Consider the following 24,286-nt stretch of genomic DNA (forward strand, 5'->3'; position numbering starts at 1 on the left):
CCCCACCCACCTGACTCAGCCATTTGGGGCCTGTTTCGGCCTGGGTTGGGGTTGATGGACCACGGGCCTGATTCGGTACAAGGCAGCTCCATGTGTTCACCTGCCCCCTCTGCTTTTTGTCTTCTCAGAGATGCCATCCTCAAGCAGAAGCGGGTGGAGTGCAATGGCCTGCCAGCGGCTGAGCTGCAGGGCAAGCCGATGGTCAGCTTGGCTGCACCGTTGCCTCCAGACAAGCAAGGTAGGACCGCCCTTGGCAGAAGGCACTGGGAGGGAGGCGGGTGGGAGAAAAAGGTGCTTGCTTGGTATGTGGTCCCCTGTAGATCAGATGGGAGGGCTGCGATGAGCAAGACGGCGCCAGTCAGTTGTTTTCCCTGCTGGTTGCTTTGGGGGGAGGGTGGGCACAGCGGGGCTTTCTGTCTGGGGCCTGGTTCTCCTGCCCCTCCTCCGAGGATCAGGGTGGAGGGCCTGGTTCTTTCCCCATTTTACCTTCATAAGAGAGAGCAAACGGCCCAAGATCACTGAAAGTGATGGTGGAGTGAGGATTCGAACCTGGTCTCCTAGATCATACTGCAGCATGCTAAGTTCTATGGCAAATTGAGAGTCAACCCTTTATGCTCCAGGGGCATGTCTAGCGACCTCTTCCACTGCCTGAGGCCCCCCTCCAGCACTCACACGTGCCCCCCCTCGCCATCTCCCCTCCATGCCGCCTGCAGGCCAAAGGAGGCGACTGTACCCCCCTCCCCCCCAAGCTCCTCCTTATTCCATGGAGCCAGCACAGCTTTAGGGGAGAGGGCAATAAAAAGCAGGACAAGGTGGGCCCCTCTTCTCTCATTGGCAAAATCTGCCTCTTCCTTCTGCTTTTGGAAATTGGAAGGAAAGGAGGAGCGTTTTGTGGCCGGCTACTAGGAGCTGAGCAGGGCGTGCCTCCCCTTCCGGGGCCAAGGCCCCGGCTCCACTCCGCTCACAAGCCTTGGATGCTCACCTCCTTCCCTCTGTCCCAAGCCTGCATGTCCCTGCTCGCTCTGGCTATCCTTCCGTGGCTGCGAGCAGCTCCGTCTTCTCCTCTCGGACTTACAAAGCTCTCTTTCTTTCGTAGTGTTAATAATCCCCTTGGTGGACAAGGATGCCGGGACAGTGGTTTGCGTCATCTTGGTAAGTGAGCTCTTGGGAATTCAAGGCTGAGGAGGAGGGAATGCTGCGTGTGTGTGTGGGGGGGTGGGGTGGGCTTAGGGTTGCCAACCTCCAGGTAGTACCTGGAGTTCTCCCAGAATTACAGCATCTCCAGGCAACAAAGATCAGTTCCCGTGGTGAAAATGGCAGCTTCAGAGGGTGGACTCCATGGCATTATATCTTGTTGAAGTCCCGTCCCTCCCCTCCCCAAACCCCACCCTCTCCAGGCTCCACCCCCAAATCTCCAGGAATTTCCCAACCTGGAGCTGGCAACTCTAATGGGTTGTTAAAACTTTTCTCTTGTATTAAGGGAGGGGGCAATGCCCATCCGGGCCACCCTGTCCTTCCCCCCACCCCAGATAGGGGCTCTGGGGAGAGGGCAATGGCCAGCCGGGCCACCCTGCCTTCCTCCTCACCCCAGCTCAGGGCGCTGGGGAGGGGGCAATGACCAGCCGGGCCCCCCTTCCCTTTCTGGAGCCTGTTGTATTTTTTGCTACAATGGGCTTTGTTGCTAGTAATAATATTTGATTTATATACCGCCCTTCAGGATGACTTAACACCCCCTCAGAGCGGTTTACAAAGTATGTCATTATTATCCCCACAACAAAACACCCTGTGAGGTGGGTGGGGCTGAGAGAGCTCTGAGAGAGCTGTGATTGATCCAAGGTCACCCAGCTGGCTTCAAGTGGAGGAGTGGGGAATCAAACCCGGCTCTCCAGATTAGAGTCCCACGCTCTTAACCACTACACTAAACTGGCTCTCACTGAGTTTCAAAAGTTTGCTGCCTTTGACTGTAGAGGTTCCCTTTAGTTATCATGGTTAGTGGATAAGGCCCACCTAAGGTTTGTTTCAAAATGTTTTTGAAAAGCACCCTGTGAGGTGGGTGGGGCTGAGAGAGCTCTGAGAGAGCTGTGATTGATCCAAGGTCACTCAGCTGGCTTCAAGTGGAGGAGTGGGGAATCAAACCCGGCTCTCCAGATTAAAGTCCCGTGCTCTTAACCGCTACAAACCACTACAAGCCTACAAGCCTGGATCCCTTAGAGGTTCAAGCCCAGTTTTAAATGGGATTGCCCCACCTCAAATCCTGTCGCCAACGATTGCTGTAGTGCATTGGGGGTGCATTATCCAACTGGAGCGAAAGCAGCTGTCGTTTGAAGCTCAGTAGTCATTCGGGGAGAACCCCAGGCCTCGGCTGGAGGTTGGCAAGCCTAATGGAGATGAAATTCAAGCGCGCTTGGTCACCCTGGGGACTCATGGATCCGGGCAAGTTATATGATTTCATATGGTGAGAGCTGGAGGTGGGTGTTTGGGGGCCTGCGGTGGGACTCAGCGGACCTGGCTAAATGTTGCTTTTCTTAGGGGTTTTGGTTTTGAAATACGGATTGGATGGCTTCCATTTCCTGGGTTTTTTTCCTGCTGTTTTTATTTGGCAATGCTAGTCTCCGCAATTTTTTTTCTACTTTAAATTGAATGAAAGTCACAAAACGACTGCAGTCTTTGTGAGCCCAAACAGCGTTGTTAGAAGTGTCGTTTCCGGGGTGGGAAGAAGTCTGCTTCCCTGCCTCAAAGTCAGGTGCAACAATGAATCGTTTTCTCTTGTAGGGGAACAAACCGCAGTCCCTAGATCTTATTCCCACTTTCTGTTGCACAATGGGGAAACATTTGTTTGCAAAAATGCCAAATCCAGAAGGGCTGGAAAAACCCTGATTTTGACCCAGTTTGAACACATCTTTGGAGTCTCTTTTTTAAAAAATGGTCGAGCAGTTCCAAGAACCTCTCCACTCCTTTCCCCCATCATGTGTACCCATTTCCAAGAAAAACACGGGAAAGTTATGTGGACAAAAGAGCTGGTGACTCACAGCCTGTGTGAATGTTCACCTCTCACAGCCACGTGCGAGCAAAGGCCGTTGGAAATGTGAATAGAGGGCTCTTGCTTTTTCAAGGCAGAACAACGGGGCTGTGATTTGTCCTTCTTCCTGGATGGACTGGCAATATACGGACTCTGCAGGGCATGAGGTAATAGGCCAAGGGGGTTGCCATCCAGCGCCCCCTGCGTCTCTTGACACGGCAATTTCCCAAGTGTCCATTAAGTTGCCTCATTAATGTTTGGGGAGTCACGGGCTGAGCCAGAATGGAGCTTCTTCAACATTTTTATTAGCACAACCTCTTTGCAGAGGCGCTGAGGTGAATGGCAAGGTGAGCCAACCCCGCAGCTGTTTGGCTAATTTCGGCACTGCTGGAAAGGTTGCTGTGATGGCATAAGGGAGCTCAGCGTCCGCCGAGCAGCCAATGAGATAAGTGCTTAACTGGATTAACAAGAGACGCGTTCGCACCGGAGCGGTGAAATTCTCGCCAGCGCTTATTAAAAAGGGAATTAAGATGATTAACAGGCACCGGCCTTTCTTGCAAGCGTGGGGAGCGGAGGCCAAACACACCCGCAGTTGTCAGGCTTGTTTGCGCAAACCTTCCGCAGACACACTTGTCTTTCTTTGCACGGCAAATGAAGATCACGTATGTGATACAGCTGGATTGTACCTCTGGATAGGGAGGCCTGCCATGCTTATTAACTGTCTCAGAAGCAAGGAGAAGTGGGTAACGGCTAGATGAAAGCAAGCCAGAATATGCATAATCGGGCTCCTTTCTCCTGCAGGAGAAATCAGAAACAAGGGCCGATTCCAGACGGCCCTCCCCATCCCGAAACGTCGCGCGTTGTCGCGCGAGAAAACACGATATTTCGCGTTTTCCACGCGACGACGCGTGACGTTTCAGGATGGGGAGGGCCATCTGGAATCGGCCAAGGTGAAGAAAAGACCCCTCCTGTGCCATCTCCATCAGCATTAAGCTCGGCTGTCTTTTCCGTTCCTCCCAACAGGAAGTACAACAGTGCCTGTAAAGCAGAGAGCTTTGTGGGTCCCACTTCAGGCAAGAGGGAAGGGCATTTAAGTATCCCCCCCCATGTCTTTTCCTCTTCCTCAGCACAAAGGACCTCCCCCCAACTTAAATAATCTCTGCATCCTGCACTGACTCCCCGAAACTCCCAAACTCTCATGAGGCTTTGAGGTTTCTCCAAGGGGGTGACTGAGCTACGAAGCCCTTCTTTACCTGGGCCATGGAGCCCATGCACCTTCCAGGTATGTCAGGTCACTGGCCACCTGATTGCCCGCTAGCTTGCCTGGGTCACTGCCTTGGCTGGCCACCGCCCTCCGCTTCAGGGTGCACCCCTGGAATATAGGGAAAGACCTCCAGAGAGGGCCATATGATCCAGGGGGGGGCAATCTTGTTCATCCTGTGGACCCTCTGGGAATTTAGAGAACAGGGAGTGGGTGCTGCCATAAAACGGCTGCCACGAGGGCACGTGCATATTTTGGTTTCCGTTGATCATTTTAATGCCACTTTTGACATGAACATTGGGCAAGGTTTTATTTTCTTATGGCAACCCTTGGGAGTAGGTCCCCGATTTGATAAATGGGGAGCTGAGGTTATCCCACCAGTAAAATTCTCCTGGGATGCGATCCCGTTGTCCAATGGACCCCACTGAGTTCAACCGCTGAGAGGAGGAACAGGACAATTATCGTATTGCTACGACGACATGTTACCAAGACATGGACAATGGTGGCAGGATCTTTCCCACCCACGAAAGGCTGCTGTCTCCTGGACTCTACCACCTCCTGCTTACCCAGCTTATAGGGTCGCCAGCTCCAAGTTGGGAAATTCCTGGAGATTTTGGGGGTGGAGCTTGGATAGGGCAGGGTTTGGGGTGGGGAAGGACCTCCGCCGGATATAATCCCATGGAACCCGTCCTCCAAAGCAACTATTTTCCCCAGGGGAACTGATCTCTATGGCCTGGAGATCAGTTGTAATTCTGGGAGATCTCCAGCCACCACCCGGAGGCCCAAGTCTAGCAGCATCCCAAGTTGCAACCCTGCTCCTTTGGGGGTGTGCAGCCCCATCCAGGAGACACCTCAGTCCCCTGTGTCAGTCCTCCTGGCCACCAGTATAGACTGGCTCTCTCTCCAGAGGCCTTTCGTGTTACCCCCTAACTGATGGTTTTAGCTGGGGATTGAACCTGGCACCTTCCGCCTGCCAAGCAGATGCTCTACCTCTGCGCCACGGCCCCTCTCTCAGTAGCACCTCCTTCTTGTTAGGAATAAGCTTCAGTCTTTGAAAGCTGCCAGGTTCTCTGTATGGCAGAGGCTGAAACAACCCAAGCACATATGGATTTCAGCAACAGAACCGTCCCTGGGCAGGCTGGCAGCGTAAGTGAGCCCCTCTGAGAAAGTGCGACGAGTTTCTCTTATGGCAAATGCTCTTGGGTGAATAAGCGGGGTGCATTTTGTGCGCAGCATTTCCTCTTTCCCCTCCAGCTCTTCCCCTGTCAGCCCCCTATGAACCAGAGGCTGGGATTCACAGCCAGACAGAGTCACTTGGGAAACCGAGCAGCACCCGTTTCTCCCGGCAGGCCTTTTGTGATTTGGTACCAAGAGATTCTGTGCATTCTGCTCTGAGAACGGCTGGGTTCTGCAACCTGAATAAATGATGAAACTTAAAACAGTTTAGGATGTTGTTCGCTTATTATGCTTCTGCTCATCACGTGGGCATTAAAGCACCACTGCTGACCCCTTGAAATCAGCTTAATCCTCCTCCTCTTTTAAGATTTTAGCAGGGATTGCCTATCCAAGCTCATCTTTGCAGGCCAGAGGGCTAGAAACTTTTCTTGAAGAAACAAAAGATTTAAAAAATCAAATTCTTTGCCCAAGAATATGCACAACTCTACTCTGCCCCCTGCCCCCAAGTTAATATCAGCATTTTGTCTTATGGTTAAAAACTGATTGTTGATTAGGAATCCCAGATCCCCTGATGGGGGCAGGGAATCCCCTAATCTCACCCTCTGCCCCCTGGCTCCCCACACCTGGCCGGCAGGGTGGAAAGGTGAAGTTACAGGTCTCCTTGGAGTGCGCCCGGGGCTGTGGGATGATGTCACTCCTAGGACATCATCACTGCAACTCATTATACCACCCCGGGAGCACATACACGAAGACACCCAAAAGGGTGAGTGCCAGCCCCCCCCCCCATGGGAGGATAAAAGGACCTGGACACTCTACTGTTGATATAGGGTTCTCAGGTTTCTGCTTATGATGGGCAATCTCCCTCCAAAATAGCAGAGGAGGAAAGGGCAGGAAAAGGCTTGGAGTGCCAAACAAGGGACACTCTGCAATCTCTGAAAAACTCTATGGTAAAACCATAGAGTTTTTGCAAAAAAAGGCATGTTCCCAGTGACACACTGATGTAACTTCCGGGTACATGGGAGTAACATCAGCACATTGCTGGCAATGTGAGCACATCACTGGTGCCATCATGACATTGATAAGGGGGGGGGGACCCAGCAGATCTCTGGTTGCCGAGACGATGGATCGGGCAACTCTATGCTGATATGCATGGAATGTTTATGAACATTCTAACTGATGATGGAGAAGTGGATTAGGTCCATAGCTCCAATGAATGAATCAGTATTCTCATGAAAAGCTTTATACAGGGGATCCAGGAGAGAGGAAGCAATGCTCCGAAAAGGGTAGATGGAGGAGACAGAGGAAAAGAGAGGGGCAAGAGAAGCAAGAGGCTGGGAGGTGGAGGGAGGGTCTGGGAAGACCTCGAGGCAGGGGAGCATTTGCCATTGGTCGGAAGGGGGCAGCTTTGCAAAGAATTGGTGACTTTCATTACTAGCAAATTCAGGGGCAGCCATTCTTTCGAGGGTAGTCGCTATTTCCAGTTTTCCCACCAAGCCCCTATTCTATTTGTTTGTGAAAATTCTATTCCTGTGTTCTGTTCCTTCTCGGCCGGGGGGGTGGGGGTTGGCTCCTTTGGCGCACCGAGCTGGTCTCGTGTAAGAAGAGAGCACTAATTAATTGGGGACGATTGGCAGGGGGCTCTTTGTGCGAAGCAAGAGGAGGAGAAAGAGAGCGCAGAGGTTTCGGTGGCCAGGGATCACCGTGAGGGTATTTTCATGGCAATCAGCCACGTTTTTTATGTTTTCATTTCCTTATTAAAGATTTTTAATATTCAAGCCTAGGGAAAGTGTCTGGGCAGGAACAATGAAAAGAAATACAAATAAGAAAATGTATGCAAAGTATATACAACCTTCCCCTCCCATTGGAAAGACCCACGGTTCAGTGGGAGTGCGCACGAATCGTGTTGAAAAGATCTCAGGTTCAATATTTCCAAAGCTTGTGGCAACAAAGGAAAACAACGAGCGCCTGTTCGGCATGCAGAAGGTCCCTGGTTCTGTCCCTGACATGGCTCATTAAAAAGAATCCCCGGGAGTCGGTGTCGAGCAACAACTACTCTCTGGACCCCGGAGAGCAGCTGCCAGTCAAAGAAGACAACGGAGTCAGATGAAACAATGGTCTGACTTGCGCCTACAAATGAATGCCTGTCTTATACTGGGGACGCTACCTGGGACTGGTGTCTCTAAAGGGCCAGAGCTCTTAGGAAGTATTGTGGAGTACCGAATCAGGTTCAAGGTTTTGGTACTAACCTATAAAACCCTAAGTGGACTGGGACCAGCATACCTGCGGGACTGCTTCTCCCCATATGAGCCCCAGAGGACTCTTTGCTTGAGCGACAAACATCTGTTAAAGATCCCTGGCCCTAGGGAGGCCCGCCTAGCATCGGCCAGGGCCAGGGCGTTTTCGGCCCTGGCCCCAACCTGACGGAACGCTCTGTCTTGCGAGACCAGGGCCCAGCAGGACTTGTTCCGCCAGGCATATGGGTGATGATGGGTGGTGCCCCTCCCCCCTAGTGGGGGGGGTGAGATTCTGTGCCCTCCCGCCCAAAGTCATCTCACATCTTTATACGATCGCTGTAATCTGCTCTATAGACAGTGATAGGTGAATGTATAACATGCTGCTATGTTTTTATTTTTGATGGCTGTATTTACATGGTGCTAATGTATGTTTTAAATGAATGATATGTATTATTTATATTTTTAATGGCCACTGCTGGTGAATTGTGTAGTGTGTTTTAAATTGTTGTGATCCACCCTGAGCCCACTTGGTTGGGGAGGGCGGACTATAAATTTAAGTAAACAAATAAACAAATATTGTGCTGGGGTGGACTAGATGACCCTTGAAGATCCATCCAGCTCTATGTTTCTAATACATCTTTTGCTCAGTCCTTGCAACTCCAGTTAAGGAAAGTCCTGGAGCTGGAAGAACTCTGTGTCGGACACTTGGAGTCAGGGGAAATGGTAGCAGGCCAGGTAGAAGTTTATGTTTTCTTTCTCATACCTAATAGCCAAGGACCAGCCTCCAGGAGGATCAAAATATCTGCAAAATGAGGCCAGCCCGTACTTCAGTTTAAGATCCTGCAATTCAGAGACACCCCCCCACCCCAGTCTCAGTTTTGCAGAACAATCTGATTTAAACCGTGACGGGTAAGCCACCACCCGCACAAATTCATAGTGATGTCGGCACATGCACAGATATCACACGGCAACCCATAATAGCACTTGCAGGAGGGGGAAGTGGAGTCAGTGGGAAAGAAGGTCCAGAGGTGGAGTAAAGAGAGGATATGAAGCCAGAGCTGTTAAGGGAAGCGAAGACGGACTCAGGGCACAGGGAAGTAGGGGTGGAGGGAATGAGGTTTCCCTCTTTCCTCTTCTTGCATAATATAGCTGTATAAATGTAGGCGCAGTAATATACATTCTTACACTTTTTTCTACCCGTTTTTTAAAAAAAATGGTACAGTTCATATCCACGACACTGCTTCCATTCATCTGAAGAGCTCTGTGTTACGTTGGGCTCAGCTTTTATTTATTTGCCATCAGCAACAGCTAAATAAAACCAGAAATGACAACACACACGAGGCACGGAGCCCGCTTCTGATATTACAGATCTTGAAAAATATTCTCTGGGCTAATCCAGATGACAGTAGAGCACATTAATGTGAATCAGATCCCACCACATCTTCAAGGGTGCCAAGGAAGGAGAGGCTATTATCTGTCTGACTTCCCTACAATGATCAGCAAGTAAATAATCTAGCTTTTGAAATATAGACTAATAATTGTGGGGGTTTTTCCCAGCAAACCAAACTTTTTCTGGATGTTGTCAGGCTGTGAAATAAATAGAGTGTTTAATTTTTCTGTGCTCCTAAATCACAAGATAAAATGTTACATCTGAAGAGACATTCTATCTTCTCTCAGGAATGGGGAGGGTGTTTAGGTTAAATGGGAAGCACAAATACTAGATGGAGGGATGCACTTCTGGGTAGAAGTGTATGCGAAAGAGATCTTGGGGTAAGAGTGGAGTGTAAACTAAATATGAGCAGTCAGTGTGATGCAGTGGCAAAAAAGGCCAATTCAATCCTGGGTTGTATCAAAGGGGCCATAGCGTCGAAATCGCAGGAGGTCATAGCCCCTCTCTATACTGCCTTGGTTAGGCCACACCTGGAGTATTGTGTGCAGTTCTGGAGGCCTCACTTCAAAAAGGATGTGGACAAACTCGAGAGGGTGCAGAGGAGAACGACGAGGATGATCAGGGGTCTGGAGACTGAGCCCTACGAGGAAAGGCTGAGGGCCTTGGGAATGTTTAGTTTGGAGAAGAGGAGGTTGAGGGGGGACATGATTGCTCTCTTGAAATATTTGAAAGGCTGTCATTTGGAGGAGGGCAAGGAGCTGTTCCAGTTGGCAGCAGAGGACAGAACTTGAAGCAACGGGCTTAAATTACATGCAGAAAGTTACCGGCTAGATATTAGGAAAAACTTTTTCACGTTCAGAGTAGTTCAAAAGTGGAATCAGCTGCCTAGGGAGGTGGTGAGCTCCCCCTCACTGGCAGTTTTCAAGAAGAGGCTGGACGAATACTTGTCAGAGATGCTTTAGGCTGATCCTGCACTGGGCAGGGGGTTGGACTAGATGGTCTGTATGGCCCCTTTCAACTCTTATGATTCTATGATTTTCTATTATCCCCACAACAATCACCCTGTGAGGTAGGTGAGGCTGAGGAGAGCTCTGGAAGAGCTGTGACTGAGCCAAGGTCAATCAGTTGGCTTCAAGTGGAGGAGTGGGGAATCAAACCCGGCTCTCCAGGTTAGGAGGCAAGACGAATATTTGTCAGGGATGCTTTAGGCTCATCCTGCATGGGGCAGGGGGTTGGACTAGAAGGTCTGTATGGCCCCTTCCAACTCTGGGATTCTGTGAAATGGAGGAAGGGAAAGTGCTTTTATGTTATCAAAGAGAATTTTCATTCTCATCCCTTCTGAAATTGTGCCAGGGAGGGGATCTGTGGCAAGTGTTAATGTGCCTCTCCACCAGGACCCATTTATGAGCTCCCAGATGTTTTTTCTCCTCCTTTGGAAGGCATGGTACATAGAACCCCAATTCACATTAGCACAACAGGGGAGTTGAGTCTTTCCTGTGCCATTTTGCAGATCCAAAAGGATTCTGCACAACTGCAATTTGGCCCGTTGGAGAGTATGCAAGACATTTTTCTCTCTCTCCACGGAGCCTTCAGGCCCTACTGAGCACTGCAGGGCTCGAAAACAAGTCATGTGAAGTGTTTGCATAATGCGTTTCAGCAGGACTTTTTTTCTGGGAAAAGGGTGGTGGAACTCAGTGGGTTGCTGTCAGAGAAAATGGTCAGGTGGCTGGTGGCCCTGCCCCCTGATCTCCAGACAGAGGGCAATCTCAACTCCCCTCTGTCTTGAGATCAGGGGGCGGGGCCACCAGCCACATGACCATTTTCAAGAGGTTCCGGAACTCCATTCCACTGCGTTCCAGCTGAAAAAAAGCCCTGCATTTCAGCCATGCAGAATGCTTCAAAAGCGTCGGCCATCCTTACAACAGCCCTGTAAAGTATAATCCACGTAATATCTTTATTAGGACCAACTGCAATGATAGAAAACAGCCTCCAAGCTTTTGAAGTGTGCTCTTGCTTGTTTTGTGTTATTTTGCTTGGTCCTAATGAAAGATGTTATTTGGACTGTGCTTCGTTTTTGGATTTGGATTTTCAACATGCACGGCTACAGATGACTCCTATAAAGTACGCCTCTGTTATCTCTTCAGGGAAGTTCTCTTGCTTCTGGCCACCTATGGTTTTCTGGAAAAGTCATTTTGTTTGGACCTCTCTGTCACCATAGAGAAGCCGCTTGGCACAGTGACCGCTGGGCATCGAGACCTTGAGGCAAGGGCTTTAGGAGCTGGCACGCGTCCCTCGCTCTGCTCGGAATCTCATTATCCTTATCTTCTGTTAACGGTAGTTATCCGTCCAGACTTTCTCCACATCCGGCTCATTTGTCTCTCTCTCTTCGTCTCTGAGGAATGCTTGTCTCCCTCAGGGCCAGAGGCCGGCTCACTGAGTGCAGCTAAACAGAAAGTTAGTCTTGAGAGAGAACTCACCAGTGTTGGGGGGCTGCTCCAAGGAATGGCTCGGCGTTCTGGGGATACGGCCCCGGAGATATTGCAGAGGAGGGTCCCCGATAGACAGGCAAAGGCAGATGCTTAACTGTTGGTTAATTGGCCATTGTGGGAATACAGAGGCAGCTGAGAGCAGATGAGCGCTGAGCCTAGAGACCCACACGTTGCATCAGAGAGAGTTTGTATTCTTTTCAGTTGTGTTTAGAGAGTTGTCAGTTTGGTGCCTGATTACTCTCTTTTCCCTTGGAGTTTGCCAAGATTGTTGTCCAACTACAGTCAACTGTGGGTTGTTCTAAGATGTAGGAAGTGGAGGCGGTGGCTTGAAGTGGAAAATTTTCTGCCACCACCTTGCTGCCACCACCTTGTTGCTGCCTCTCCCCCCCCCCCCACCCAAGGAAACAGAGCAACTGATGCTCCTTTCCTCCTGGGGTTCTAGTCATCCTCAAAGTTAGCATTGCAAGCTGCTGTTCCAAAAGAAACGGAAAACTTTCTCTCTTCCTTACAACAGAGAATAAGTGAGAAGCCAGGTGTTGTCAAAAGATCTCTCCTTATTTGTTCTACAAAGCAACGCCTTGCGTAATTCTTGCAAGACGCTTATGAACAGCTCTATAGTGACATCTAGCAGCAAGTTACAAATATTACAGAATAACAAAATAGTTAAATGGGAGAGAAGGTAGCCCGGAAGAAGGAAGGTGAAGCAAAAGTTGTCGTATGGCCAGAAATTCCATAGGATACTACAAAATATGTTTTCCAGCTGAATTTCCTGCTGGAATTATGGACTCCAGTAGGGCCAGAACTGGCCGCAGAATGGAGCCAAAGCTTACCACTCTCCATCTGCAGCTCAAGAAGAGTCCATAAAGTCATGGTAAGCCCCATCGGTACTGGACAAAGGTGCCTCAGGCAGGACAAGGATACGATGGCGTCACATTGTCATGCGCATATAGAGACACCAGCGTCATATTGTGAAAGTCAATGGCACCAGCGCAAAGTTAATCAAGCGGGGACAGTGATGGCGATAGCATAGGAGGTGGTTTGCAAAGTTGTGCTGCTCGTGGTGGGGCTGCCACTCCCAAAGTGGTGCAGCCAAGGACTCCCAAGGACTTGACTGCTCAGCTGCCTTGGCCCACTATAAGGATCAGTTCAGTTCAAAGGAGAAGTTCTCTTCCCCTTGGGCTCCTTTCATTCTGTTCGCTTGTCCTCCACAGGTGCACTGCAGCCCTCTCAGTGACTCTGATGAACGGCACTTGCAGGCTTTGGAGAAACATGTGAGTAGCGCCAAGATCTGGCATGGTGTGTGTTTCAGACAGAAGCCCAAAGTCCCATGTGATGCAGTAACCGACTCTCCATCCCGGTGTAAGAACTCTTGTCTGCCCATTTTTTGCAAAGGTGGAGCTTCTTTGGCTCCTGGCATTATTGCTCAGAAGTCCCGTTTCATTGCACACAGTTCCCGGCTGAAAGGTGGAGTGGATATTCAAAGCCTCCAGTCTAGCTAGCACTCTTCATAATTCTCCATGCAGTGCCGAACTAGGTGGTGCTGGTGCTTTCATCCCCATTCAAAGCAAAGGCCAGAAACTCTTCTGTCTGGCCCACCATTCCCCTCCCTCCCTGTCCAATTCAGGTCCGATAGGACCACCCAACATCAGACCTCCAGAAACATTGTGGGCCTGGCGTTGAACAGCCAGTGCGGGTCCATCACAAGAGCATGTGAGCATTGTCCAGGTGAGCCACTGGGAGGCTTGTGCGAAGCTGTGAGCTTTGGAGCTGCCCTCCCTCTCCACCTGTCGGTGTATTGTGGGTGCTGTGGCTATTAGCCGTTTACCTGCCTCTCAGGCACCAGCCTGCTCTGTGTGCTGTGGCTGGGCAGCAGTGCTTCCTGGAGAAGGGCTGTGGCTCAGCGTCTCTTGTAGAAAGTCCTGGGTTCTATTCCCGGCTCAAGATTCTCAGGCAGTTCATGCTAAGGAAGACGTTTCTCTGCTCGAGCCCCTGGAGTAGGGGTGCCAGCCACAGTTGATGGCGCTAAGCTAGATAGACTGGCAGTCTGGATCGCTGTGAGGCAATTTGCTGCATGTTCAGATACGCTATTTCACAATCTGTAGAAAAGAGCAAGAGTTCAGCAGCACCTCTAAGAGCCAAACTACAAGTGACGAATGACATGTGTTGGACACTTGTCAGCTTCCCTCAAGTTTCGATGGGAAATGTAGGCGTCCTGGTCTTGCAGCTTGGCTCTCCGACTGCTGTCCAATGGACTTTTCAACTGTCACTTGTCCAACATTCCGCCAAGCTGCCTACATTTCCCATCAGAACTTGAGGGAAGCTGACAAGTGTCCAACTAGTGTCAGGCATCACTTGTAGTTTGGCTCTAAGACTAATAAAATTTGTGGTAGGGTATGAACTTTCATGAGTCACAGCTCGCTTCTTCAGAAGTGAGCTGTGGGGTACAAAGGGCAATTCCTTATTCTGAGCTCCTTATCTGAAGAAGTGAGCTGTGACTCACAAAAGCTCATACCCTACCGCAAATTTAATTAGTCTTATAGGTGCTCTTTAGAGGGACTCTTGCTCTTTTCTACTGCTACAGACAGGCGAACACAGCTACCCATCTTGATCTATTTCACAACCAGGATTTGTCTTCCTGAGAAGCTGTGCTCTCTGGCCTGGAAAGCTACCCTAAACCTCTCAGGCACATGGGCATGGTTATTGGCGATGAGGAAGAGATGCTGTGCTGATGTTAAGAGGCATGGGCCTCATCCAGACCAGAGACTGACAGCAGGAGGTGTGATTAGACCACACAGAAGATCCTCACATGTTGAATCTTCAGGAATGCAAATAGCCCCCCCCCATGGCCTTTCTCAACTAGGCAAAGCATGGGGGGGGTGAAAGGAGGCAAGGAAGACAGTCCTTCTGCCTCTGCACCTTACAAGAGATTATCCTCCCCCCCTTTAAAGGTACATTTACAGTCACATGTTAAATACAAGGTGGGTTGGGGGTTTGTCCAAAGCAAACTTGAGTTTGTATAATGTGTGAGGAGCTCCTCCATGCCAGCACGCACCCAACAGCAAAGCCCAGCTGAAATAGATCCCTGAAATGGCTTCTTCTGTGGCTCTGGAAAGAAGTGGATGTTTTGAAAATTGCTAGATGTTCCCTTGAATTAGTTCTGTTTTATTGAGTGGGTGGATTGTCTTCTGCAAGAGATTCCTGGCTCTCAGCATTCCATTCCTCTTAGGCAGGGCCTTTTTTCTGGGAAAAGAGGTGGTGGAATTCAGTGGTGGAACTCAGGACCGCACAATGATGTCACTTTGGGTCAGCTGGAACAAAGGAGAAGTTTTTTAACGTTTAAATCACCCTGGGCAAAAATGGTCACATGGCCGGTGGCCCCACCCCCTGATCTCCAGACAGAGGGGAGTTGAGATTGCCCTCCGCGGCTCGGTGGATCAAGCTAAATTGGGCTTAGATTGGGGTTTCCAGGGCAACAGCAGGAGTTCAGACAGAGTTCAGACAATCCCTGCCCAAATTGCCAAGGGAATTGATTGCAGGTGCCAGACTGTCTGGCTTGACGAACAGCAATGAACAGCAACAAACAAGGCTTGCAACAACCAACTGTTCGTTTAGAATGGGGCCTCGCGAACAGCTTGTTCGCGAACAGACGAACGGACTGTCCGTGGCTTTTTTTTTTGGTTCGTATTGCTGTTCTTATTTAGCAGGAGGTACCAGCACATGAGTGCAAACGAGCTCCTATATTTAGCCCCCACCTGGAACACTATTTCCAGGAAAAGCCAAGTACGAGAGGGGGTAAATTATTCTTTTATTGTGCTTATAGTACTTTCCCATGTTATTTCGGGACACAGAGATCTTTCCTACTCCTTGCTGCTGGAGATCTTTAACTGAAGATGCTGGGCAGGGAGAGGCACCTGTCTGCTTTCAGGTGAAGGCTCTGCCGTAGTGTAGCCCCCTTGCTGTTGGGTGGAAAAGCATTCCCCGCCTGCTCTGCCTGTCTCCTCCATTTGCCGGTGTGGGGTTAATTTTTTTTTTTGCAGATCCTGGTGTCCTACAAGCGCCTCCAAGCCCTGAAGAAACGGCAGCCCTGGCCCCAGGTCAACCTCTCCTCCAGCTCCTCGCAGAATTCCTTGGCTAAAGCTGAGAAGGCCCCCAAGAGCAGCTACAATGACCTGGACCGCAAGATCCTCCAACTGTGTGGTAAGGCGGGCGTCCGAACCGTCCCCAGGAGGCCCCGGCAGCCAGTATGATGCTGGCAACCGAGATAGCAGGCAGCGGGAGGGGATCGCTGTGAAGGGAGAGGAAAGACCTTTGAGAGAGACCTTTAAAGGGCACTTGGAGAGATTCAGTCATGTGAACTGTACAGCCTGACCTTTATTCGCCTCTCTCCTGCCTGGCGTATTTTGTATCCTGTCCTAACACAAGAGCTCAGGCCGGGTTACGTTCCCCTTTGTTTCTTTTGCAGGGGAGCTGTATGACCTGGATGCAGCTTCGCTCCAGCTTAAAGTCATTAATTATGTGAGTATTTGGAACCCTGGCTCTGCCGTTAACCCTTCCTGTGTTCCTCTTCTTCTCTCGGTCTCTGCTGGATAAAAAGGAGGACGCTTCTATTCCTGCTGCCCTCCACAAGGCCAAGATTAGCTGTGGAGGCAACGATACCTTTGCACCTTTCAGCCCCCCAGCCTCCTCCCCTTCTTCCCCATTACTCCCAGAAAGCAGCCTTACCGTTGAATTTCAAAGGAGTACTTGCAGCAGCCGGCCACTCCGGCCCCTGCAATGCAGTGAGAGCTGTTTCCACATGGAGACAGTTCTCCGTTTGCCTCTTGTTGCTGCTGTGAATGAAAGCCATCTGCAGCCGCAACGGAGCATCCACAGGGAAGTTTTCCCCTCGCTTTCCTTGCTTCAGCTCTCCAGAGCTGTTTTTCCCCACAGCCACCTTTTGGGGGCTTTTTCAAAGTTTTGTTTTTAATCCAAAACAGCTATAAGATTAGTCTTTCGCAACAGTGCATTACTTATTTTTTTACTTATGTCATTTATAGTCTGCCTTTCTCACTGAGACTCAAGGCGGATTACACAGTGTGAGATTAGTACAGTCAGTATCAAGGACACATCCATAACCAGTGCCATACGGGAAATAAATGCACGTTTACAAAGACAGCCTTAGCAAGAATCCAGTACAGAGTTCAAGAAATGCTGAAACAGAACATGAGCAATTCTAGGACTGACAGTAGACAACATGAAGCACAGGTAGCACATAGGAGCACATATTTAAAGCAACAGTTAATATGTAAGACAACAGTGGTGAAGTCTATGGTCCCTAACTCACTAGTGAAGCATCTGAGACCCCCCCTCCCTATAATACAGCCCTCCGATCTGAGTAAAAAGCCTTTTTGAATAATTCAGTTTCAGCCTTCGTTTTTTAAAAGTCTCTAGCCCTTTTGATTGCAGAGTTATAAGGAGAAATGTGCAGTGATTGTCTTTCTCTTTACAACTTCACATCCAAAAGAGCTAAAAACTTACTTTATAAAATTAAACCTGGGACTAGTACTGTACATAGTTGTAATAACAATAGTAAAATATTATAATAACTTTGTAATAGATTGTAGTAGCGTTGTAGCATTATAGCTATTGCCACTTTAAAAAAAATCTCTCCTGTGGAGGGGAGAAATGGCTGCTGCAGAGATGGAAGTAAGAAAAATGGTGAGCAGAACTTAAAAAGCACTCACTTTCCTGTCCACAAAATGTCCAAAAGCGCTGTGCTGTGGCTGCGATCTTTCCAAAAAGATCACATCAAACCAGATTTGGGAAAGATCACAGCAAAGCAGGAGAAAACATGGAAACTGGACAAGACTCGATGCTGCTGCTGAAAACAACACCGTGGTCAGGAAGCCAAGGCAAAACAAAACATCTGGATGGAAATAGCCTGGGTTGAGCAAAAGAGCTTTCTTGGGCAGTTATAAAACTGCAAGCAGCCTAAGCCACCCAAGTGAGTTAACCCTCACCTACGGAATTTACAAACTGTAAACAAATAAATAAAAGCATAAATTACTAAACAGCTTAAAACGAATTGAATGGTTTTCTAGCTAAGAGCTCTCTATAGAAATGGTACTAAAATATCAACCCCTTAATTAAAAGCAATTTATTGGTTGCATCAAAATGTACTAGTATGCTGAATGTGCTCTAGGCAAGTCATACAGCTGGGTAGCTGTTTTGTATTTAAGCACATGAGCAAAGGACTTAATCCTTTGTTTGCAGGAGCCTCAGCAAATTAGGAGGCTGAGTTTACTCTTGGCTTGCTGGGTGTACGAGCTTTGGATTTCGGAGGAGACGTGGGGTTACAGCCCAGAGAAGCAGTCCACTTTTTAAACTGTCCCTCGGCTGGGGGTGGGAGTAGGCGCCAATCCTTCTTCATTTCTGTCCCCTGCCCACCCACTCTGTTCAACCCTCCTGTGACCAATATTTAAATAATCAATGAACAATAAATAAGTATATCAATGTTTATAATCCATACTGCATAAATGAATCATTTAAATGTATCAATGTATTTATTACTAATGTTGATGGGAGAATCTTTTTAACAATTATGGTTATTTATTGCACGTTAGCACTTTAATAATAATAATAATAACATTCGATTTATATACTGCCCTTCAGGATGACTTAACACCCACTCAGAGCAGTTTACAAAGTATGTCATTGTTATCCCCACAACAAAACACCCTGTGATGTGGGTGAAACTGAGAAAGCTCCGAGAGAGCTGTGACTAGCCCAAGGTCACCCAGCTGGCTTCAAGCGGAGGAGTGGGGAATCAAACCCGGTTCTCCAGGTTAGAGTCCTGCCACCCTTACCCACTACACCAAACTGGCTCTTTAAATGATTATGCACTATGGATTATAAATATTGATATACATATTTATTGTCCGTTGATTATCTAAATATTGGTCATGGGAGGGTTGGAAACCCTTTGGATTGGCTGCAGTTATTCCCGATGCTTCTTCATATACATAACACCCTCCTTGTTCGGCTGTGAGGCGACCCAAGTCCTCTTGGCTCCAACACACAGGAAGGGCTAGCAGGGTTATGGACAGTGGAAAGAAATCTCCTGCGGGGACCCTTGGCCTTGGCGCTCCACCCCCTGCCACATCCATTGGGACGCACCCCTGCCCATCTTGGACTGGGCCTCTGTTTCTAAAGGAACAGATACGAAACAACATATGGAAAGGAAGAGCTCCTGTTGCATGCACAGAGTGCCTTTCCCTCAGCAGTGAGCTGCTTGCACCCAGAGCCTTGGAACTGAGGCCTGGGGCAGATGTCTTTGTAGAAGCTGACCGTTATCTCCTGCTCCCTTGACAGTTTCCGGAGAAAACAGCACGCCGTTTAGTTTTTGTTAAAACTCTTACAGCAGATGGTTTTTGATGGCAGTGCTAAGCCTTATGGGTATACTCCACTGCCGAACAGACTTGCTTTTTTCACGGGAGGGGAGAGCTCAAGCTGTCTCGCATTTGGTTGATGCAATAACAATAACAGTACTAAGAAAAACTGCAATCCAAGTTGGTCAGGATTGCAGAGACTCTGCAGGTCTTTTATTTTCTAATCAGAGAATTATTCTTTCTCCCATGCATGCGCACACACGATCATGGACTCAAGCAGCTGCTATGGTTGCCAGCTCCAGGTTGGAAAATTCCTAGATATTTTGTGGGTGGAGCCTGGAGAGGGTGGGGTTTGGGGAGGGGTCTCAGCAGGGTAGAATGCCATAGAGTCTACCCTCCACTTGAAGCCAGCTGGGTGACCTTGGGTCAGTCACAGCCTCTAGCTCTCTCAGCCCCACCCACCATTATTAATTGTCAATTATTATTAATTATTAATTATTAATTATTATTGTCCAAAGCAGCCCTTTTCTCCAGGGGACTGGACTCTGTAGTCTGGAGATCAGTTGTAATTCTGGGAGACCTCCAGTCCCCACCTGGAGGCTGGCAACCCTAGCTCCCCAGAGTCCAGTGGGCTTATCCTTAAAGTGACGGACAGAAGCCAAATGGGAAGGCAGTGAACCTGGCACAGAAGGGCGTGCTTCCCCCAATCCGCCATTCAGAATATGCAAAAGCGAAACAACTACCCGCTTAACTTTGCTGACCAGTCGGGATGGACCGGTCCTTTCGCTGACCGGGAAACTTCCTCTTGGGCCACTGCCCTGGAGGGCCTCTGGTACTCATAAGCCAGCTGAGCCAACTGATCGCAAAGCCGCAGGGTCTGCCTCACTCAGGCTGGGGCTGAGGCAGTGATGGCACCGGGCGTAGCTTGGCACAGGTGACTCTACGCTGGCTGTCTTCGTTGCTCAGCTCAGATCTGAGCCTTACTGCTCTGGCAAGCGCCGCTTGGCTCAGCTTCCTTTTTAAATGTCCGGAGAGCCCTGGAAACAAGACCTGTGCAACAGATTATCTCAGCTTTCGTGCTCCTAGCAGAGAAACGCTGCCCTCGAGGACAGTGTGGAATGCGGCATTGATCCGTTTCTTGGTGAAGGCATGGAGAGAAATGCCCTGTCCCTTTAACAGAGGCTTAATAGGGTGTTATTTGGTAACCACTGTCCATTTCTACACGTTCCGCCTCTGTTAGGGAGACGGGACGTGTTTCTCTGGGCCCCCTGGCATCGGTATCCCAATCCACTGCTCCCCCCAGAGGGACTGTGGCTCAATGGAAGAGCATCTGCTTGGCATGCAGAAGGTGCCAGGCTCAATCCCCGGCATCTCCAGGGAGCAGGTGATGTAAAAGATCTCTACCTGAGACCCTGGAGGGGCACTGCCAGTCCGAGTAGACAAGACTGACCTGTACAGACTACGGCAGCGCTGTGTGTTCAGTAAAGTTTCTTCCCCTCTGAATCATACCCAGAGAGGGGCAAAGCTGCTCTGCTGTTTCTTTATGGAAGAAATTGCAGTCAACCCAAGGCTCATCAGCACCCTGCAGTCGTGCCCACGTCCTTGCCATCTGCCAGTGCCACGTGAAGCCTTTACAGCCCCCCTTTTAAGAGCCTCATAAAATGTCCTGGTGTTCTACTCTTTCCTGAACAGTGTCAGACAGCTGCCGTGCGCCTGCCAAAGCGCCCGAGCGCCGTTTTCATTTGCGAGAGATATCAAAACAAGTCAGCCATTAAAGTGAGGACTATCTTTAGGCCATTTTATTTTTTACAACGTTGGAAAAACCATCGCTGTTGACAGGGCTGGCGGAGGCAGCTACAAAGACCCTGCTAGCCTTGCGGCCTTTTCCAGCCCTGCAGCGGGTGACACCACCAGGGTCAAAGAGTTAGCGGAGTTAGCCATGTTAGTCTCTAGCTGCAAAACAGAAAAGAGTCCAGTAGCACCTTTAAGACTAAACAACTTTACTGTAGCATAAGCTTTTGAGAACCACAGCTCTCTACGTCAGATGCATCTCCCAGCTGGGATCTGGCTTCTATATTTCTGCCTGCTTGGGCAGCATTTTGTGTTTGAAACAAATGCAGAGAAAGGGTTTATAGCATGGCCATATTCATAAGTCTTCTTAATATCATGAGGGCAAGTCTGACCGCTAACACAGTGGGTGAGGCCTCCGGGAATTACAGTGGCATCTCCCCCTCCGAGTTTTTTCTTCTGTTTCTTCCTCCCCTCCCGCCCTTTACATGCTCCTCACCTCAGGGGTCTTGGAAATATTTGTATTAGTTTAATTCCACAGAGGTATTTTGTCAGGGGAAGCATGAACCCAAAGTACAGAAATCAATCTTCAGACAATTTAATTGTAGAAATGATAGAACTTACATTTTATTGAGGCAGATACCATTCACGGCATTGTTTTGTAGAAGACAGAAGAAAGAATCCTAGTCTAAAGTGAACTTTCCCTGTTGAGCACGGCCAGCTAATTTGGCATCACACTTGCCTGTGGATATGTGGATCAGGTCAACATGGCAGCAGAGAGATATGGGTGTGTCTTGCACCTTTGCAAGCTGTAAGGAAGAGAGAGCATCACAAGGGACCGAGAAGGAGAAGGAAGAATCAGGGAGGCATTCCCATATTGGACAAAGAGAGGTTTCTTGTTCATCAGGAAAATAACATACACACAGAGAGACATGCAGTGCCCCCCAATTCCAAGCATGTTGAGTCACATATTCCAACAAGAGGCAGTCTTAGCTATCTGGGGCAACTGCCCTGGACCTCCCAGTTTGGGGATCCCCCTGTTGCTCAGCTGTCCTGCCACACTGCCCACTGTTCACTGACACAGCAAGGAGAAAAGGCACCAAGTAACTCCCCACCAGCAGCCGCACAGCTGGCCCACCAGTGGTGGAGGAAAGTGCCATCAAGTCAGAGTTGACTTATGGCAACTCCTGGTGGGGTTTTTATGGCAAGAGACTAACAGAGGTGATTTGCCATGGCCTGCCTCTGCAGCCCTGGTCTTCATTGGACGTCTCCCATCCAATTACTAACCAAGGCCGACCTTGCTTAGCTTTTGAGATCTGATAAGATCAGGCTCATCTGGGCTATCCAGGTCAGGGCAGCTGGCCTGGAAGGGGCTGGCAATCTATGCTATGTAGGGGTGGGAGAAACACCCATGGAGAACCACGCCACCACCAGCTCAGTCCACGGAGAGACAGCAAGGCATTGAGGTAGGGTGTTGGCTTCTCTTCTTCCCAGGGCAGGGAAGGAGTCTAGCCCCAGTGGGCCAAAAGGGGCTAAGTGAGCGTAGGGTGAATGCCTCGCCACGGAGGGGGCTTCTCCTGCCCTCTGCAATGGTGGGAGCTCCTCCCAACCACTCGTTTGCTTTCTCTCTGCAGCAGGAGCTCTTCCCACTTGCCCACTCGCCTTGGCACCGGCCCCTTTGCTCACTACAGCAGGGGCTGCTCGCACACCTGCTGTGCCGAGGCTTGTCTGCCAGCTGTTGGCATCCGCGGCTTGTGCTTGCTCCACATGGGGTAGCAGCAGGAGCCTTTTGCTTGGGGCACAGGGCAGGGCAGAGATTCCGGGGCTCCATCCTGGGCTTTTGCCCAGGGCCCTAGACTCACTTAAGATCTCCCCTGCTTTACCTATTCTTCTCTGCCACTGAAGAGCTCCTTCCCGCTGCCAAATCTCCTATTCTGCAAAAATTAGAGAGCCTGTGTATCATTTTAATAAATTAGAGTTGTGCGCTTTAAGTGCAGCATTTGGATGATGAGGAAGCAGCCTGGGAACTTTCTAACTTATGGCACCTCCTCGCATGTGAAGCCCTCTTCTCTCCCGATGAAATGAGACGTCACATCCAAGGCAGGAGAATGAGGCGCAGTACCCCTGACTATTTCTTCCTTTACTGACTCCTCCTTCTGGAATCCTGCCATGAAGAAAGGCGGGATCTGAATTCTACAAAGAGGAAGGCTGGATGCCAAGATAGCTTGGAAGACTGAGCCGTAGGTGTGGCCCAGGCTCTCTTTGCTATACGCACTATAAGGAAAAGGCATTCTTTACATGCTAAGGAGTAGAGATGGGCACGAACGGGGAAAAACCTGAATAATGCGGTTTGTGGTTCATCAAATTTCATGAACCATGAACCGTGAACTTTCATGAACCTGCCCCTGGTTCGCGAACTGGTTCATTTGGTTTGTGAAAACGTCACATCCAGGTCAGCAGCAGGTCACTTCCAGGCCAGCAGCAGGTCACTTCTGGGTCAGCAGAAGGTCTGCAGGAAGTCCATCCTCTGTTGCCTAGGAAACTAATTGATTGGCACCAGGCTATCTGCAGTCACGAACCAAAAAACGAACCAAATGAACCAGCTTAAAGTTTGTGGCGGTTCGTCAGAAATGGGATCTGACGAAAAGCGGTTTGCGAACAACGAACCGGCCTAGTTCATGCTTAATTTTGGTTTGCATTTTTGTTCGTGCCCATCTCTACTAAGGAGCACTCTTGCCATTGTTGATTGATGATTGGCATTATGTGCTCCAGGGCTGCCTATGAAGAAAGGTCCTGGGGCTAAATCTTGTTCATGACATCTGGAGTTGTCCTTCCCACCCCCTGCCTAAGACTCACTCTGGAAATGGACCAATTTTCTTTCATGTTGTGTTGCTAACAGCCCCCCTTTCTCTCTCTTAGCTGAGGCAGGAAACCCAGTCCCCCTGCTGCTGCCTCCTCTTGGTGTCAGAAGATAACCACCAGCTGTTCTGCCAGGTGGGTTGTGCCAAAGCTTCAAGTCCTGCCTAGGACGTGGGAGAACGATGCACCTTACTTTATTTATTTATTTAAAACATGTATTGGCCCTCTTTTCCTCCACATTTCCAAGCCCCTGCATCTGCTAAGGGATGCCTCCATCTCCGCTCCATGCAATCACTCCTTAAGGCGCATCTGGAGCACGAAAAGCCTGATTTGCGCATGCCGGAGAATGCGGTGGGAAGAAAGGGGCAGAATTCTGAGGAGGTCAAATTCACGGTACCATTTCTGGCTGCGGGTGGAGGATCACAGAAACTCACTTTTTGCAATGTCCTCCTGCCTTAAAAGCTCCCTGCAAACTGAAAACAAGCACAGCATGCAGAGAAGGGTTTTTTTTTTGTCCCCTGCAGGGCTAGCATTCTGTTTTCATTCAACTGCGTATGTAAAGCAACATTCAAACCTGGAATCCCAACACCTGTAGTCCAAAGCATCACTCTGCATTGAACTGCCTTATTCTCCAGGTTGATTGGAGTCCAGTAGCGCCTTAAAGGCCAACACGATTTCCAGAGTTTAAGCTTTTGAGAGTTAA

At 49.4% G+C, this 24,286-nt stretch overlaps 1 protein-coding gene across 2 annotated transcripts in view; it reads left to right on the plus strand.

Annotated features, from left to right (window-relative positions):
• Positions 1 to 24,286, plus strand: part of PDE2A (phosphodiesterase 2A) — a 334,282-nt gene that overhangs the window by 256,260 nt on the left and 53,736 nt on the right. For both annotated transcript variants that reach the window (XM_054974872.1, XM_054974873.1), the window contains 6 exons: positions 129 to 238; positions 1,097 to 1,152; positions 12,781 to 12,840; positions 15,607 to 15,766; positions 16,032 to 16,084; positions 23,644 to 23,718. In XM_054974872.1, the coding sequence (XP_054830847.1) occupies positions 129 to 238; positions 1,097 to 1,152; positions 12,781 to 12,840; positions 15,607 to 15,766; positions 16,032 to 16,084; positions 23,644 to 23,718 (514 nt within the window). The remainder of the gene's footprint in view (positions 1 to 128; positions 239 to 1,096; positions 1,153 to 12,780; positions 12,841 to 15,606; positions 15,767 to 16,031; positions 16,085 to 23,643; positions 23,719 to 24,286) is intronic.

This window comes from Eublepharis macularius, chromosome 3 (assembly GCF_028583425.1).
Source record: "Eublepharis macularius isolate TG4126 chromosome 3, MPM_Emac_v1.0, whole genome shotgun sequence".
NCBI classification, from domain to species: Eukaryota; Metazoa; Chordata; class Lepidosauria; order Squamata; family Eublepharidae; genus Eublepharis; species Eublepharis macularius.